This window comes from Clarias gariepinus, chromosome 1 (assembly GCF_024256425.1).
Source record: "Clarias gariepinus isolate MV-2021 ecotype Netherlands chromosome 1, CGAR_prim_01v2, whole genome shotgun sequence".
NCBI classification, from domain to species: Eukaryota; Metazoa; Chordata; class Actinopteri; order Siluriformes; family Clariidae; genus Clarias; species Clarias gariepinus.
Genome location: NC_071100.1, coordinates 45,357,959 through 45,375,120, shown reverse-complemented (window position 1 = coordinate 45,375,120; position 17,162 = coordinate 45,357,959). Strand labels below are relative to the sequence as shown.

General features: G+C 36.8%; 1 protein-coding gene across 1 annotated transcript in view; it reads right to left on the bottom strand.

The window, feature by feature from the left end:
* Positions 1 to 5,840, bottom strand: part of rem2 (RAS (RAD and GEM)-like GTP binding 2) — a 43,690-nt gene extending 37,850 nt beyond the window's left edge. Inside the window, exons 1-2 of the mRNA XM_053501089.1 lie at positions 5,573 to 5,840; positions 2,533 to 2,857 (exon numbers count right to left, since the gene is read on the bottom strand). Of these exons, the coding sequence (XP_053357064.1) occupies positions 2,533 to 2,857; positions 5,573 to 5,584 (337 nt within the window). The 5' untranslated portion in view covers positions 5,585 to 5,840. The remainder of the gene's footprint in view (positions 1 to 2,532; positions 2,858 to 5,572) is intronic.
* Between the last annotated feature and the right edge of the window lie 11,322 nt (positions 5,841 to 17,162).

The window sequence follows — 17,162 nt, the reverse complement described above, 5'->3', positions numbered from 1 at the left end:
CTTTGTATTCAATCGTTTTCATTTAGGCTAGCGGCAAATAACAGCACAAATTATTTCTTTAAATGCTAATATTTATTAAGCACCTTAAAAGTTATCAATCAAAACATAACGACTGAAAACTCTACATAGATTTGTAATTTCATGTACATTAGCTACAGTATAATAAATTGCTGCCTTTTTGCAATTAAACAATCGCAATAGCCCATATCATGATTTCGATTTTTATGCAATTATATTGTATATTTATAAAATTAAATACGCTCACAGTAACTCATCACTAACTATACACCTGAAAAAATATTTTCTAACTTATATTATTGTCTCATGTAGCTTTTACAAGTACATATAATAGCAGTGTAACTATACAGTGTGCATATACAGTACTCTATTTTATGACAAACGTTCCACTATTTATTTAAATTCAGAAGGTCTTGCCAAAAATATCACAAAAAATATTTTTTAATGTAAAAAATATCACATTTTTTAATGTCAATTTTCTCATTCATAAATAAACTAGAATTTATATATATATATATATATATAAAACAGACATGAGGTAATGCTTAATGTTCTTAATGTTTTAAACTTTCTACATAATCAAAAGCAAAAAAACTAATTTACAATAAACAATTATAATAATAAAAAACCTCTTTAATGTATTCAAATTAGCCTTGTTTGCAACAGTCCTTAACATCTGAATGATTAGAAATAATTTTCGGCACTACAGTTTCCTAGATGTACTGTACTGTCTACATAAAATGTACAAAAAAGCTATAAATAAATAAATAAATAAATAAACCTGTTTTTAAATTAACCTTTTTTAAATTTTTTATTTTAATGTTTGCCACAGTCCCAAACATTTGTATGTTATTTGTATGTATGAGATTTTTTTTTTCTGCATTACATATTTTGAACAAAGTTGTATTGTATTATTATTCAAGAAGAAGGGAACAAAAAATCAGTTTCACCAAAAAAAAGGGAAAAGAAAATTAAGATATAGATATAATATCTAAATATGCGTATAAAGAATTTTACGCACATAAGCATCAAATCAAGTAACTTTTCCCAAACAAATGCAAAATGTGAGGCACCCTCCATAAATGTTTACAGTTATGAGTAAAAAAAAGAACTGTTCTTTGTCAGTAAATACTGTATACACCGAAATATTGCTTTTCTTTTCTTTAGCTGTTACTCCAGATACAAGTATTAGTATAAGTATTAAAATGAATGCAATAATGTTAACCCAAGATTTATCCTAAACTACTGCTGTTACAGAAATTTTTTCTTAATACCCCCTAACCAAAGCAGATTAAAAAAGTATAAAAAGGTGAACACATCCTGCTGGCATTTAAAAAAAGAACATAAAGCATCTATCACCCGGTTGAACTCATGACACAGATGAATGGCACTGGCTTCTGTGAGCTTGGGAAGCCTCTTACTGATCATTTTTCATTTCTATTTCTCGTTGCACCCGTGTCAGACATAGGGTCAGGGAACATTAATACACCGGAGGGTGGAGCTCTGGGTCAGGTTCTGACTCAAAAACTGCCCTTTTAAGATATTATTATTTGGCCCATTTGAAGCAAATTAATGTCATGCTAAATGAATCTAGTGTGGATCTGGGCTGCAAATTTTTCTTAACTGATATTTAACAATCAATGAAACATTCGTTATTAATAGTTACAAGACACACATTTTTTGTTTCTACAACCCAATCCCTACTAATTGTTTATATGTGATTATACTGTATAGAGATACTGAGACCCAAATAGTTGGAACAAACTGAATAAAATATTATTGAAAATGCTGCTGTTGTCTCATTAACCTCATTCGGAAGAAACCTGCAAGTGCACCTTCTTGTGGTGTAGAACTTAACAGGTACGTGAGAAACATGATGCAAAACAAAGTTTTTTTTAATAAGTAAGTCAAAAATTCTTACTTTTTTTTTTCTTTTTTTTTTAAATGGAAAATATATATTTGTAACAATTCATCAGTCTTATTTTAAGATTTCTTTAAATACGAAATGAAAAGTAGAAACATGATTTATCCAAATTAGCATGTCAGGAAGTGTTTTATTCGATTTCCCAACATAAATCATTTTTATTTATTAAAATGTCACATTTTTAATCTGGTAACACTGTAGTTCCGTTTCTTAGTGTGTTTCTGTAATAAACTAAACTAAACCCTCTTCACAGAAAATTTTACACAAAAATATTAACGAGCATTGATTCTGTGCGAAATCTGCCTGCGCTGCTGTGATATAAAGTAAATCAACACCTTCTGACCAATCAGAACCGAGGTTTAGTCATGTGACTCAAGGAGCAAGAAACATTGTTGACGCAGAATACCATTGGTCCCACCATGTATGTTGCTCTATTAATTTTCGGAGGCATATTAAGATGCTTGTAGCAATGTTTTTATGAATAACTGTATATCAGAGTGAAAATGTTCTGCGATGGACATTGAAGATCTACCACACAGAAGTAACCAACAAGGCGGGTAAAAAGATGAAAACAAGGAACGTGTCTTTACCGCTTGCTTGTGTTTCAGAGTCTATTGAAAGCGATCTGTCAGACAGACCAGCGAGAGAGAGCGCCAGAGACGACTTGCCCACTCCGTTCTGCCCTAACAGGACAATCCGCAGTGGCCCGCGGTACTTCTGCTCCGGAGCCTTAAGAAGAAGCGGCGCATCTTGAGCGTCACCGGGGCTGAGGGCCAGAGCAGAAGGCTCGTCGAGACCCGGCGCCCAGTCGTAATCCTCAGAGACGGCTTCTTCTCGTCTTAGCAGGTGCTTGAGCGGTAGCGGAGTGCTTCCTCTGCGCAGTGGAGGCGCAGCGGATAAAGTCAAGCCATAAGCCTGAAAAAAAAAACAAAAAAAAAACACAAGTTTTACAACAAAATTTTATCGAAATATTTCGGTTCAGAATAAGAATGGTGTATGGTTTCTACAATACGTTGCAATACAGGACTGGAGAGGAAAAGAAGCTGCAAATGCAGAACGACAGACGTTTTTTTTTTGCATGGAAAAGCTTGAGGTCATTTTCTATTTCTGGTTCACGATTTTACTCAGGAAATTCACTGCGGGTTGCGAGCACAAGAATCTAAAATCAATCAGACAGATGCTCTGGTGGGATTTGGCAAGCTGTGTGGATTGCGTAGAAGTAGGTCAAAACACTTTGTGTCCATCTCAAGACACACACACACACACACAAATAGAGAAAATCTGTAAATATTAACAAGCCTGCTACGTTGCCTATACTCTTGGTAGTTAATTCTTCTTTACCTTTATAAAATAATCAGATCCCAAGAAGCACTTAGTGTGTGCACAGAGTCACACCTGCCATTAATATTAATACGGCAATTATCCAGGCCATGGTGCCATGTGTGTGTGTGTGTGTGCATGTGTGTCGTAACTAAGTTAGGCCAATCTACCACCAGTACATGCACAAACACACACTTATAGAGCGGATTATGCTAATTGTACTCGACTACTGAATTAATCTTGGCCTGCTGTAAGGACAATGCGAGGTCATGTGTGCTGCACTATAAAACAGAAACACCATTTTAAAAGCAATTCATTAAATTAAGCAGAAACAAGTAAAAGGTGCAATATGTAAGATTGTTATTTAAGTTTTTTTTTTTATGTCTTTGAGTCAACGTCCATGTCCAGACCTTACACGACTCTTCGAGTTAATTGTCTATACAATGACTGACAGGAGGCACATCCAATGCCAGACAAGCATTCTGGACTGGACGTCTTCTCATCAACTTACTACAATTCTGCTGAGGCCACAGTTTAATCCATCGGTAAATCAATTAATGTGTAATATGCAAATTTTCCAGATGTTTTGCACAAATTAAATCCCATTTGCCAGATTTATAAATTTGATCTTGCACCGCTACGATTTGGAGATCGGCAAGAAAATTTTGGTTATCACGTTTAAAATTTCAACCATACTCAAGAATTTTATATTGCAACCTAAAGTCTAGAACATATGGTAGATTTTAGTGGTTTGTATAAAGTTCATAAGTGATTCGTGCATCTTCGTAATGTATTATATACCCAAAAAAACAAGCCAAATTCCTGGTTTAGTATTGATGTTGAAAGCATCAAGCTGTTACTACTCATACAGGAGACGGAGCAAATACCAGCCTCTCAGTTCAGGTACTTTACACTGTTGCGGATATGCTTGCTCTAACATCCCTTGTTTTAGCTTCACATTACTATTGATTGTATTGGAGTCAGCCATGCTACAGTATGTCGCACTTTAGTTTCTGCTCCTTCCGCAAACTCTGTTCTTTTATTTTAAACAATGCATTTTCTCACTGATTGGCACTGTTGGCTGACGCATATAGCCACGCCTACCTCAAGGGAAAAAGCAGTGATTACTGATTACTAATATATCAATTATTATTCTTGTTTATCAGAAAAGCATCAAAGTCTGGATAGTCACTCGGTCCGGAATCGGACTGCGGTCGGCCACTTAGTGATGACTGCTCCAATAGATACTATACTACAGTGCCACACTACGTTTAGCGATCTTTAAGACAGATGTGTGTGGCAGGTTCATAGCTTCTGTAATCACACCTGTCTAAAATACAGGTTTCCAGGTCACTGGTAACAGGTGAGAAATGGCAGCAGTTCTTGACAAGTCTTGACAATTTATGTAAAATCATAAAGGTAGACAATTATGTACGTTCATAGACAGATGTGATGGTTGTGTCATCGACTTTTGGCATGATTTAAAAAGTCTCACGGAATAACAAAAAAATTTCATATTGCACCTTTAATGGAGCATTTAAGCATCAGAATTGCACAAAGTGTGATTTGAGTGACTAGGACTGTCGCACGTTTGTTGCCGCTGATCTCCTGGGATTGGTTTAAAAAAAATAATAAAACACAGAGGTCAAGAGGAGAAAGAGTCAAGACTGCTCCAGGCTCATATGTGCGGACAGGAAGGTTATATGTAACTCAATTAATAATACGTACGTAATTTGTCCCAAAGGGAAATTGTAATTCTCACACATCCCACTTAGGGTCAGAGCACAGGGTCAGGCAGGATATAGCACCCCTGGGACAAATAGTGTTGCTCAAGGCCTTAACTTCAAACCACAGACCTTTCAATATGAAACCCAGTAACTATACAGCCTTACCTGTTTTGAGGCATCACTGCCCACATCAACCAATTAACCACCCTAGACAATCATGGTGAGCAGAAAAGCATCTTAAGAGGCGGAGCATGTCAAACCTGAGGCACATCAGGCTTTTATTCCTGTTAGACAATATCAATCCAAAACTACTATACAGTCCTGATGATGATGATGATGATGATGCACACACGTCATTGCATGCACTTGAAACATCTGAAGTGTGCATACCTTGATATGCCATTAATTATTAATTACTATTAATAATTTTTTGAATGCATGTGTAAATATGTTTAATATTAAATCTCTATTCTGGATGTGCACAGCTCGGTTCAGGGTGTGTGCAATAGACACGGTACACACCGATGGTGTGTGTGTGTGTGTGAGAGAGAGAGAGAGAGAGAGAGAGAGATGGTGCTCTTACCTGCTCCGACATCGTTTTCCGTTCATGTGTTCTCACAGAGATGCTCCTTCACCAGCGCGAGCTCCGTGCACGACATGTCATGCACGAGCGTGCATCCTCCTATGTTGGAATTTCTTGTCTTTTTTATTTATTTATTTATTTTCGCGCAGTTGTGTTATCGCATGTCTTGCTCCTGAAGCGCGAGATTGCGGACCGAGCAGAAACGAGCAGGGCACGAGGACCTATTGTGTAGTGCGAGGCTGGTGCACGAGCGCTCTCACGAGCGCGGACTTACACCTGGACGGTCCTAACGAAAAAAAAGAGAGAGAAAAAATCCTTTGTAGTGGTTCCTAAACCCCGCCCACTTCTCGAGTTCAGCCAATCAACGAGAGGGAGTACCTGAACGCTATCCTTTTGGGGCGGAGCGAATGACTCATGGCCACGCCCCCTTCATGTTCATGTCGTGTGAGGAGTTTGCCTCATATTGTAACAGAAGCTCTATATTACTTCAGAAAGAGTTTTATTGTGGTTTATAGGGTACTGAGCACTTGTGGTCAATTCGGTCAAAAGTTTTTGCACACCTGACATAACAGGGTATATAACAGCACAACTTTATTATTTTTTTATTTAAAATTTAATTTGATTTGTATACAGTAGCACTTATATAGCAATTATGAGCAATTATAAAAAAAAAAACAGCTTTACAGATTTAAAAGAAAATGAATGAAATGATTATAGTGATAAGTGGTTAGCGCTGTCGCCTCGCACCTCCAGGGTCTGGGTTCGATTCTTTCCCCTGAGTGCGCAAAGTTTGCATGTTCTCCTTGTGATTGGTGGGTTTCTCTCAAGGTTTCTTCACATTGCCATCTCATCTCAGGGGGGTTTTCCTCTCCACTGTCACCCTCGCGCTTGCTCATCAGAAACAAACTGATCATTTTGATTTATACATTTTTCCTCACATTTTTCAAACTAATTTCCATATTTCTTTTTCATTCTGTAAAGCTGCTTTGTAACACTGACTACTGTTAAAAGGGCTATATACAGTATGAATACAAATGAATTGAATTGGATATTTACTTTATTAAACATTTTAAAGATATAGCAGAAAACAATCAATAACTTTTTATACATGCAAGTCAGTGTAAGCCACTCTAGTGCCATCTGATTAGTTAAATATTATTTGCACTATTTTTTTGGAGCAAAACTTCTTCCTCACTTGACTTGACAGATTACCATGTACTTTTATGTTACGGCTGAAATAATAACCACAAAATGTTTCAGTTTTTTAACTAAAATAAAAAAGTTCTACTTTCTCCACTGCACATTTCTTTGGTATTTAGACTATGTATAAATTTAATCTACTAGCTTTTTTACTGTCACCTAACCAATAAATTGATCCAACCATGACAATTACCATGTATAGAAAATACACTACTATATGCTAACAATTTAACCATTAAGCGGATGAGGCATTTTTGCAGCCATGTTAAATTGATTCATCCGCTTTAGGCAATCTTTGCAACACAAAAAAAAAGGGATTTGTCACTGAATGACATTGGCTGTATATATTGTAATGGACTGCATGGGAAGCTTTGTCCATTTTTAATTCATGCTCCTCGAAGACTTGCTTACAAGGCATTAAGTTTTCCGATGCCACTAAGTGTGCCGCTAAGTCATCTCTGATCTCGCACTAGTCTATAACACCCTTGACACCTTCGTGAATAATTCATTTTCTTCTTTGCTCTCTTTGATCTATATCAAATAATAATTATTTCTTCAGGGTCTGGGTTATAACTTAATCAGATATACTCTTCGTACTGATACCTGCAGAAACTCCAAACAAGGGAAAATGTCCTAATTCCTCAATTAATAAATAAGATAAATCTTATTATCATTATATGGTTCTAGATCAGTGATGAGGATGCAATAACTAAAATAAAATAAATAAAACAAAATAAATAAATAGGGGGTGTAACAACCCTGTAAATGTATCTTTTTATCTGTATTTAGTCTGCACAATTTGCTAAATTAAGCTCAGACCAATCCTCAGACTCAGCTACAACTACAGACTAAGGTTTAGAGAGATCTTGCTCACACAGTTACTATTTTGATTTTTTTGTGGTGTGTTCAGGCATCTAAATAAAGGACGCCCTGAGTTACTAAACAAATTCATAAAATAGGCAGAGGCTGTTGTTGGGCACAGGCTTGTTACCTTGGAGGATGTGGTTAGGGACAGAATACTGACAAAACGCCTGGAAATTATGGACAATGCTGTCACCCTCTCAATAAAACAACTGATAAATTCAGGAGTAGTTTTAGCAGGAGACTCATCCGTCTCCGCTGCTTAAGGGAACGATATAGGAGATCGTTCCTGCCCAGGGTCATCGGGCTCTATAACTCATCTGCTAATGTCAGACTCCTGGTCACTGAACTAAACTGAGTCATTCCTGAGTCACAATGATCTTGCCCCTGTATGTTTTTTTTGTTTGTTATTTATTTAACAGTTTTCTAATAATTACTAATACTATATTCATTTAATTCAATTCAATTAATATTTTAACAATTGTCATTTTCGCAAAGCAGTTTTACACAATAAAAAGAAATTATGAAAGTTTGTATTAATGTAAATGTGCATGAATCAAAATGATAAGATTGTCCCTGATGAGCAAGCCGAGGACAACAGCGACAGTGGCAAGGAAAAACTCCCTGAGACAGCACTAGAAAGAAACCCTGAGACGAACCAGACTCAACAGGGAACCCATGCTCATTTGGGTGATAACGTATAGCAGGGATTGATCTGCAGTCATACCGTGTGTTAGGAGGCTAGAAGTTCAATATAACAGTTGATGTCTGTAGGAAACTCCAGTCCTGAACTCTTAAGCGACCGCAGTCACAAGTTCTCAAAGACCGCAGTCACAAGTTCTCATCTTTATGGTAAAGTGGAACCATTCCCAGTAAGTTTCTATTATCTGATATATCTAAGTTTTATCTTAGTTTAACACATTTAGCTGCTTATCTTATTATATTATTATTCTTAGCCTTGGACTGTGGGAAGAAACTGGAGAACCCAGAGGAACCCCACCACAGAAAGAACATGCAACATAAACCATTGCTATCCTGACCAGGCAGTAACTAAGGATGACTAAATACAAAATGCATCACATAGTGGCTCATGTTCACAATAATGAATGCTGCCTTTATTTGTCTTAAGAGGTTTATAAATATTCACTCAATCAAATCCACAAGCTTCATATCAAAGCACTTACTCACAAAACATACTTACTCATTAAATAATGTATTCATTAGAGTCCAATACATCTGTAATATATATCTGAATATACAGGATATGATATGATATAATACTGTTTATAACATAATAAATAAGCAATGGACCAGTAAAAACCTACCTGGTGAAAGAAAGCTATGCGTAACATTCCTTAACAGGCTCCTGTCTATTCCTGATAGGTTCTGTAATGGTTTGTAATGGCATTTGGTATATTTGTGGATGTTGATATTGCAGTGTAATAGGTCCTAATGATTTACTGTAGCAGGTGAGCAGGCTTTAATGGCTCTTTAATTAGATTCAAAGGTGTAAATCATGAGCCTATTGCATTCGTAATAATCTAGCTGATATACTTTATTACACCCTAAAAGCATCCTGATGAGGAACACTATTTAATAGAAATCTTTTTTTTTTTTTTTGGCAGCTTCTCTCAGCACAAAGTAAAAATAGAAACAAAACATAGTCATGTAGGATCCATAAGGCTGAGAGATGAACAGTGTCTTTTTTGGTTTGCAAATGTTCCTTTTTTTTTTATCAGAAAATAGCATCAGTTTCTGGAGGCGATTATTTTTGGGAAATAAAAAGCAGGTTCGTTTTGTACAGTACATTTAGTGGGTTGATAAAATACCTCCATTTGGCAGGACCGTAGTCCTCGGACCAGTCCTTAGTCCTTGCATCAGGGCAGTAGCTTAGACCCTTAACCACTGAGCCACCCAATTATAGTTAATGATTTTTTTGTAATTAATTAACCTGCCATTCCATAAACACTGTTCCAAACCATTTGAGGAAAACATCATGCTACTTATTCATTCATCATTAGGAAGAGCTTTATTAGTAGAACCTGAATCACAGGAACACTAGGTGTGAAGTAGGGTGGATGTGAAACCAAGCATTCATAAGGACACATGCCTTCATCACCTTAGAGCAATATGTGAGCTAGATACCCATGTTGTATCACACAGACAGTAACCTGAGCCCAGGCTTAAATGCTGAAGCTGTGAAGATGCTACCCGCCGCGACGTTATGCTTCCCAACCTTTTGCTCAACATACATAATTTAACATGGAATTACAGTATCAACCTTGAGAATACTTTGGAAAATTTCCTCAGCGTTCTCTAGCTGCGTGAATGGGGATCATGTTACAGAGCGGTGTCTAGTTTACTCTTAGAGTAAAGAAGCAGTTCTCAAGTTCTCAAGCAGTTTATGGACATTATAGTAGACCAGGATTTGATGTGCAATCAAACCTATGTTTCCTTTTATTTTTTCTCTCTCTTGTTTATCTCTCTATCTAGACCTATTGAAGTCCATGCTTGGACGTACAATCTACACTTTCAAGCCACTGGCCTGAACATTTCTTCTTTTCTACAATTCAGACTCGCTGATGGTAGTTATGTTCAGACGTTCAGAAACTTTCACTTCTGACTCTGTGAGTTTCTGTGTTGTGGGTGGTATTTGCCCAAGTTTGAACCATGGATAATCTCCAGGATACTGGAGATTCGGACCTTGGGACCTGCTGCTATAATCATAAATCATCCTACTGTAGGACCTTTTTAGAACATAATTCAACTACAGTAAACAGCCTTTCAAGACACTTACTATTGTTATAGTTATGTTTTTATATAAAAATATAGTTGCATATTTTTGAGTGATAAATATGATCAAATCAAAGAATATATTTTACAGTACAGTTCTCAACATCTGGTGTTTTTAATTCACTTTACTGTTACTACTATTGGACTTGCAGGATTGTTACAATTTCCCCAGTTTAATTTTGACCAGTAATGCTTTGGAATTTAAAACAATGCATTTGCACATTCAGTGCAGATGACAAGGCCTAGTTTGTGTCCGCTGCTCAGTTGTCATGTCACACATTTCTATAGAGGCGGATGATTAGTCTGCACGACGAGCTCGTTGATCCGCGGTGTTTTAATCATGCCTCATCAAGCCTCAGCAGCTCTGTGTGAGCCTGAATGGGGCTTGATCAGAATGACAAAGACTCTAATTATTCTCCAAATCCTCAAAAATTTTACCGCTGTAATTATGGAATGTACTTCTTGAACTGAAGTGTTATAATGGGGCGGAACTGTTGTGCATGGAGTGGACATCTGTACGCCTGCTCTTTTAATCAACCAGCAGGATGCATTAAAAAACATGAAGATACAAGCCAGTTAATGTTCTCATTAAATATTTGGGGAATAGGGGAACAAAATGTAATTCTCATTTTCATCTGATTGTTGGTGACTGTCAGGCCTTAATAAAAATAACAAGCATGCAGATCACAAGAAATTTTACTATACCATTATAAACCTTCGTATTACCAAGGTACTTTAACCATCACGTTGGTAGGCGCCACAGTACTTTATAAAGACCCACGATAGGTACCATGGCACCTCAGTTGGTACAGTGGTAGTACTTACTGTGTACAACAATATTTTAGTGAATACCATGGTACTTATTGGGTTTCACAGTGGCTAACAAAGTTCGGCAGAATGTTTGTACATACTGTAATGTACTACATTAAATATGTGGGTACATACTACTGATATGGTATAGTACAGGCAGCACCATATTATTGTATGGAATATTTTTAGTTTCACTTCACACAATGGTATTAAATTAATGTTGCATAAATACATAGACTATATTTCCAAAAGTATTCACTCAGCCATCCAAATCATTGAATTCAGGTGTTCCATTCAGGTTAAAGCACGCCACCAGTGGAGCAGTGGAGATGAGTCTGGGTTTGGCGGTTACCAGTAAAACAGTACTTTAAAGTACTTGTAAAGGATTATTATGTGGGGTTGTTTTTTTTAGGAGTTGGGCTCAGGAACTCCTAATGCTTCAGCATACCAAGACATTTTGGACAATTTCATGTTCCCAACTTTGTGGGAACAGTTTGGGGACAGCCCTTTCCTGTTCCAACATGACTGCGCACCAGTGCACAAAGCAAGGTCCAAAAAGAAATGGATGAGCAAGTTTGATGTGGAACGAGCTATTTGACTGGCCTGCACAGAATCCTGACCTCATCCCGATAGAACACCTTTAGGATAAATTAGAGCCAGGTCTTCTCATTCAACATCAGTGTCTGACCTAACAAACGCGCTTCTGGACAAATGGTCTAAAATTCCCATAAACACACTCCTAAACCTTATAGCTGCAAAGGGGGATACAACATCATATCAAACCCTATGGATTTAAAATTGGATGTTACTCAAGTTCATATGCATTTAAAGGCAGACCGGCCTATATTGGCAATATACAGTAGTGTATACTGTATGGTACCATACTATTTAACTATTACTATTATGGTACATAAGAATGTATAACATATTTTTGACAGTATCCTCATATTTGCTACATAGAATTATACTGCAGCATATGATAAAACCATGTATATTATAGTAGACGTACATAAAGAAGGAGTAGAAGTACCACTGTACCTAACATTATGCACCATGGTAAAATCTTGTACCATAGTGTGGTACATGTACTATACTGTATCAGCAAATAAGTACCATGGTACTGCAAAAAATACCATGGTACATGTAATATTGAATTACCAGGTTATGTATACTATGGCCAAATTTATTACAGGAGGTATGAGGAATTATTTAACTGGAATACAAATCAAGATCCTTTTTTTTTTAAACCCATGAATCTAATTTTTCAGAAGTATTGTGAACTGGTAGAAGAAGAAGAAGAAGAAGAAGAAGAAGAAGAGCATCTAGAGATTGTCAGTTTACATCAGATGGCAAAAATGGTGACAGAAAAAAAAAGATGACAGCAGTATCCAAGAACACATGAATCACATCACATACTGTATATAGTCCAGTTCAATTGGCAAAGACATTAACTCAAGTGTTTCCTCCTGGGTAGACTTATGGGCTTGAGATGACCTCCATCACCCAGTGTGAAAGCTTTATGTTTTGACACCAAAGCAAAGAAGTAATTGCTCTGTCTGGAAAGTTTGCAGATGCATAATGCTATATGGCCCACAGGGAGAATAACAAGGAGTGTCAAGTGTCGTCTGTCAATACAGGAAGCCAGTGCAAGACTGATTTATAGTTTAGCGATAAGAACTTAGGATGGAAGGAAGTGTGGACTTGACACCAGCGCCACAAACCTGGCAGCCTCACTGGTTAAACAAGTGTAAAGATTTTTTTGGTTATAAATCAGTAAGATTGAATTTAATACACAATACTTTTTATTTATTTGCACCTATCAAAAATAATAAAGAAATAAATATACTTTTTAAACCTTAAGATCCATCAGTTAAGGTTCATGATATTAAGTTTCCTTATACAGTACTTCTAAATCTCACGAGCTCTTGTACTGTAGGATACAAACGCTGTTTTCTCCCTCTAACTAATTGGATTTATCTGAACACCACTTTTCAAAACCATTTACAAATGCATTGTTTGGCATAAAGTAGACTAAATTTACAAATGGGCAGTGGTGCACAAAATACTATTTTCCACAATATTCATCAATTGCTAATTTGCACAAGCTATTTTTTATCTTTGCTGCTAAATACAAGGAACGTTTACTGTTTACTGTTTCTCCTGAGTTGAGTTTTCATTTTCTGCAAAGTACTCTAACTAGTTCCTTACATCAGAAAATAACGCTATAATGTAACTGATTACTTTTAAAAGACAGTAATTTTGTAATGTAATTAGTTACTTTAAAAAGTAACGTCCCCCAACACTGCTCATTACCACAAAGTATTGTAATGTCATGTTGTCGCATTGTCACTTTGTCGCTCTTGTTTGCACAGTTACACATGCACTTTATGTTGTCTCTTTCGTATAAAAACGTGGATAGTTCTCTGTTAACTTCAAATGTCTTGTCTCAGCTAGCCAGCTAATTTAATTTCTTAGTTAGCTCGTTAGTTTCTGTTAACTTACAGTATGTTGTTAATTTATGTTGCATGTACTGTAGCACCTTGGTCCTGGAGGAACGTTGTTTCGTTTCACTGTGTACTGAACTGTATATGGTTAAAGTGACAATAAAAGCCTACTTGAATTGACTTGACTTGACTTTGTGGCTCAGCCGTTTAAGGCTTATTGATTGAAAAGTCAGAGCTTTGAGCACCGGCCCAGCAAAGTTGCCATTGTTCAGCTCTTGAGCAAGGCCCTTAACCCTATCTGCTCCAGGGGTGCTGTAGCCTGTGTTCTGACCCTGTGCTCTGATCCAAGCTTCTTAACTGGAATATGTGAAAAAAAATCATTTCACCGTACTGTAAGGTACATTTGACAAGTAATCGAATCATTATTTTTATTATTAAATGAGGACCACATGCGTGCATCTTTTCTATTCCTCCAGGTTTGATTTCATTAACAATTTTATGTGTGTGTGTGTGTGGGTTAGCTTAATGTAACATAGTCTAAAATAGTCCAAGGACATATTGCAAGGTGGACTACTAGGGAACCACCTAGGGTGAAAGCAAGATGGTGCGTGATGGCACTGTGCCTTTCCAGAAGGCGAATGAGAATCCTCACACTTGTAGAAGTGTGTCCATGTTAGTCAAGAACTTCTTCATGCAAAGTCAGCTCTGCATAGAGTCAGTCTCCACCGGCTGTTCTGCTTGATCTAACAATAACTGAAATTATTTAATGAAATCTTCCTCTCTAACAAATATCACTTGGCGTGCCATTTTACAAAGTCTATTTAAATAATTGTTAAATCAGCGTGACGCTACAGTGTTGCTGTGCCTGCTGTGTCTGTGCTCCATTAAGAAGATTCATTTTCATTTAGACTGATAATAATCAACTCTCCTCATCCACTTGACTACATACGAGAGGCAGTGTTCATGCTGCCTCAGCCAAGAATCAGTCACTGCCACAGCTCACCTTTCATGCCAATGAACAGCCCAGATGCTGAAGAGAGAAGGCTCCATTAAAGCATTTTATTCGATTGTGGTGCAGGAGTACTGGTATCGCTTACATCTATTTTTAAAAAAAGAAATAAAAAAAATCGTAAATAGCTGACGCATTCCCAAATTACATATTATTAGCACTGGATCTCTTTTAATAGATAGAAATTCATTCATACTGTACTTTTATCCTGCGTTTCCTATACAGGGTTGTATGGGGCCTGGAGGCTATTCCAGGAAACTTTGGCCACAAGGCACGGTACACTCTGGACAGGGTGCCAATCCACATATGGCACACAAGCACACATACTGTACACTCACACACTCATTCACACACTACAGGCAATTTAAGAACACTAATTAGCCTAATCTGCATGTCTTTGGACTGTTGGAGGAAACCAGAGAACCCGGAGGAAACCCAGCAAGCACAGGGAGACAACATGCAAAATTTCACGCACACAGACCCGAGGCAAGAATTGAACCCATGACCCTGCTGACCAATAGGCCACAAAGCCACCGGGATAGAAATTGAATTACTGATAAATCACCTGCCACGTGGCTTCTTGATATAAAATACTGTATAAAGACACTTGACCACTAGGGGGCCTCATGAATGTTTAAATAGATATACAATAAGAAGTGCACTAAGTGCATAATTTGGTAAAAAGGTGTAGTGTACCAAGCTATTTATGATGTGAAAAACATAACTATGAGCACCAGACATGTATTTTTTTCATGTCTGTTGGTTGATGTAATTGAGCTTGGTTGGTTAGTTGTAGCTGAGTAGATAAAGCTTGCTATTTAGCCACTAACTATAGTTATAAGTACAACATACTGTAGCTAGAGTTAGCTAGTATCTTGTATAGTCTTGTTCCAGTGTTAATATTTTTTTCAGTTATTTACCTGTTACTTCCTCATCTGAGAAACTAAAGCACAGTTCCGCCTGAGTAAGCATCCAATCTATGAATACCATCCCGCTTCCAACAACTGCTTAATTTTTATTTAGACGTTTTATTTCTTTCATCGTCCCCTGGTGGCTCAAAGCCCTAAGCCTTTAAACTACTTACATGCTTGTAGCTGGGAATAGCTTTTTTGTGCATTGCTGTGCATTCAAACTTTTTTAGGGGTACAGTGATGTAATGATTGCTGATACTGAAAATGTTGAGCACATCATCTACGATGATGATTAAAAGTATTGAGGCAAAAGTAAATTCAATGTTTTAATAACATTTACATTTTTTCTTAAAACAATGACAATTAAGGTAATAAAGATAACGTGTTTGTTTATGCAATTAAATTTCTATACGACGATCAATATTAAGTGTGAAGTCTAAATAACCTAGATGAATCTGGCTGGGTCAAAATTCGTCTTCAGTACTCTGGTATAGTACTTCCTTAATCCATGCCTGTTTCATTGCTTCCTGAAGATCATGTACAGAAGATGGTTTATTGATAACCATTTTCCAACAGTTTGCTATCAGGTTTAGGTCTGGAGATGACCCAGATCATGGCTGCAAAGGCTGAACACAGTTTTTCTTTTTTTTTTTTCAAAATTTTTTTTTTCCAGTTTATTAGTAAAGCTTTTTAGACAGAAAGGCTAGAACTATAATTAGTGAAATCACCTACTGTCCCTTGCACAGGTTTTCCTCCTGATGCTCAACTCTCTCTGTTATATCCAAGGCATGGCCCAGCTATAGGGTGCACTGGCTCATGCAAACACCTTGTGGCTGGAGTTGGTTCCCTGAACAGGAATCGAATCCAGACATGGCGTGGAAAGCATTACATGCTAGCAACTAGTCCACCAGGTAACTTGAATCAAATTTGTAATGTTGGGAAAGATTATACAGTCGACCACTGTGCTTGGTACTAAGAGAAATGTTATTCATTAAGCTTTGCAAATTATATTTTTTATAAAGAGCCAAAATCAGGAAGTATGATGAAGAGCATAAGAAAATGTGATTTCATTTGTAAATATATTTTGTGATATTAAACCAGCGTCTTTAGCCTATACTCACTGAATGAGTGAACAAATGATTAAATAAAAGAATGAATGAATAGACTTTCTGTGACATTCACTCTGTGACATGGTGTTGCCATGGTAGCATATTACATTGCATAATATTTCATCATAAGTTTTTCGGGCGAAAAAAAGATATGACATAGTTCATACAATAAACATTTACATGGAATAATTTGTTTGAAAAAGTATTATCATTGTGCAATATTGAGCATTATGCTTCCATTCTCAGATTCTGTATATGTTACAGATTGATTGAAGTGGGTGATTAGAGGCATTGTTTTCATACTGAGAGTCATGCAAATTACTCAAATCTGTGAAAGCTCAGCTTGAATGTGTGCTTTTGTTTGTCTGAATCAATTCTCTCTCTCTTTCTGATTAGTACAATAAAGTCCATATTTTTCAGTATATGAGATGTAAGGAGTCTCCAGTGTCAGTG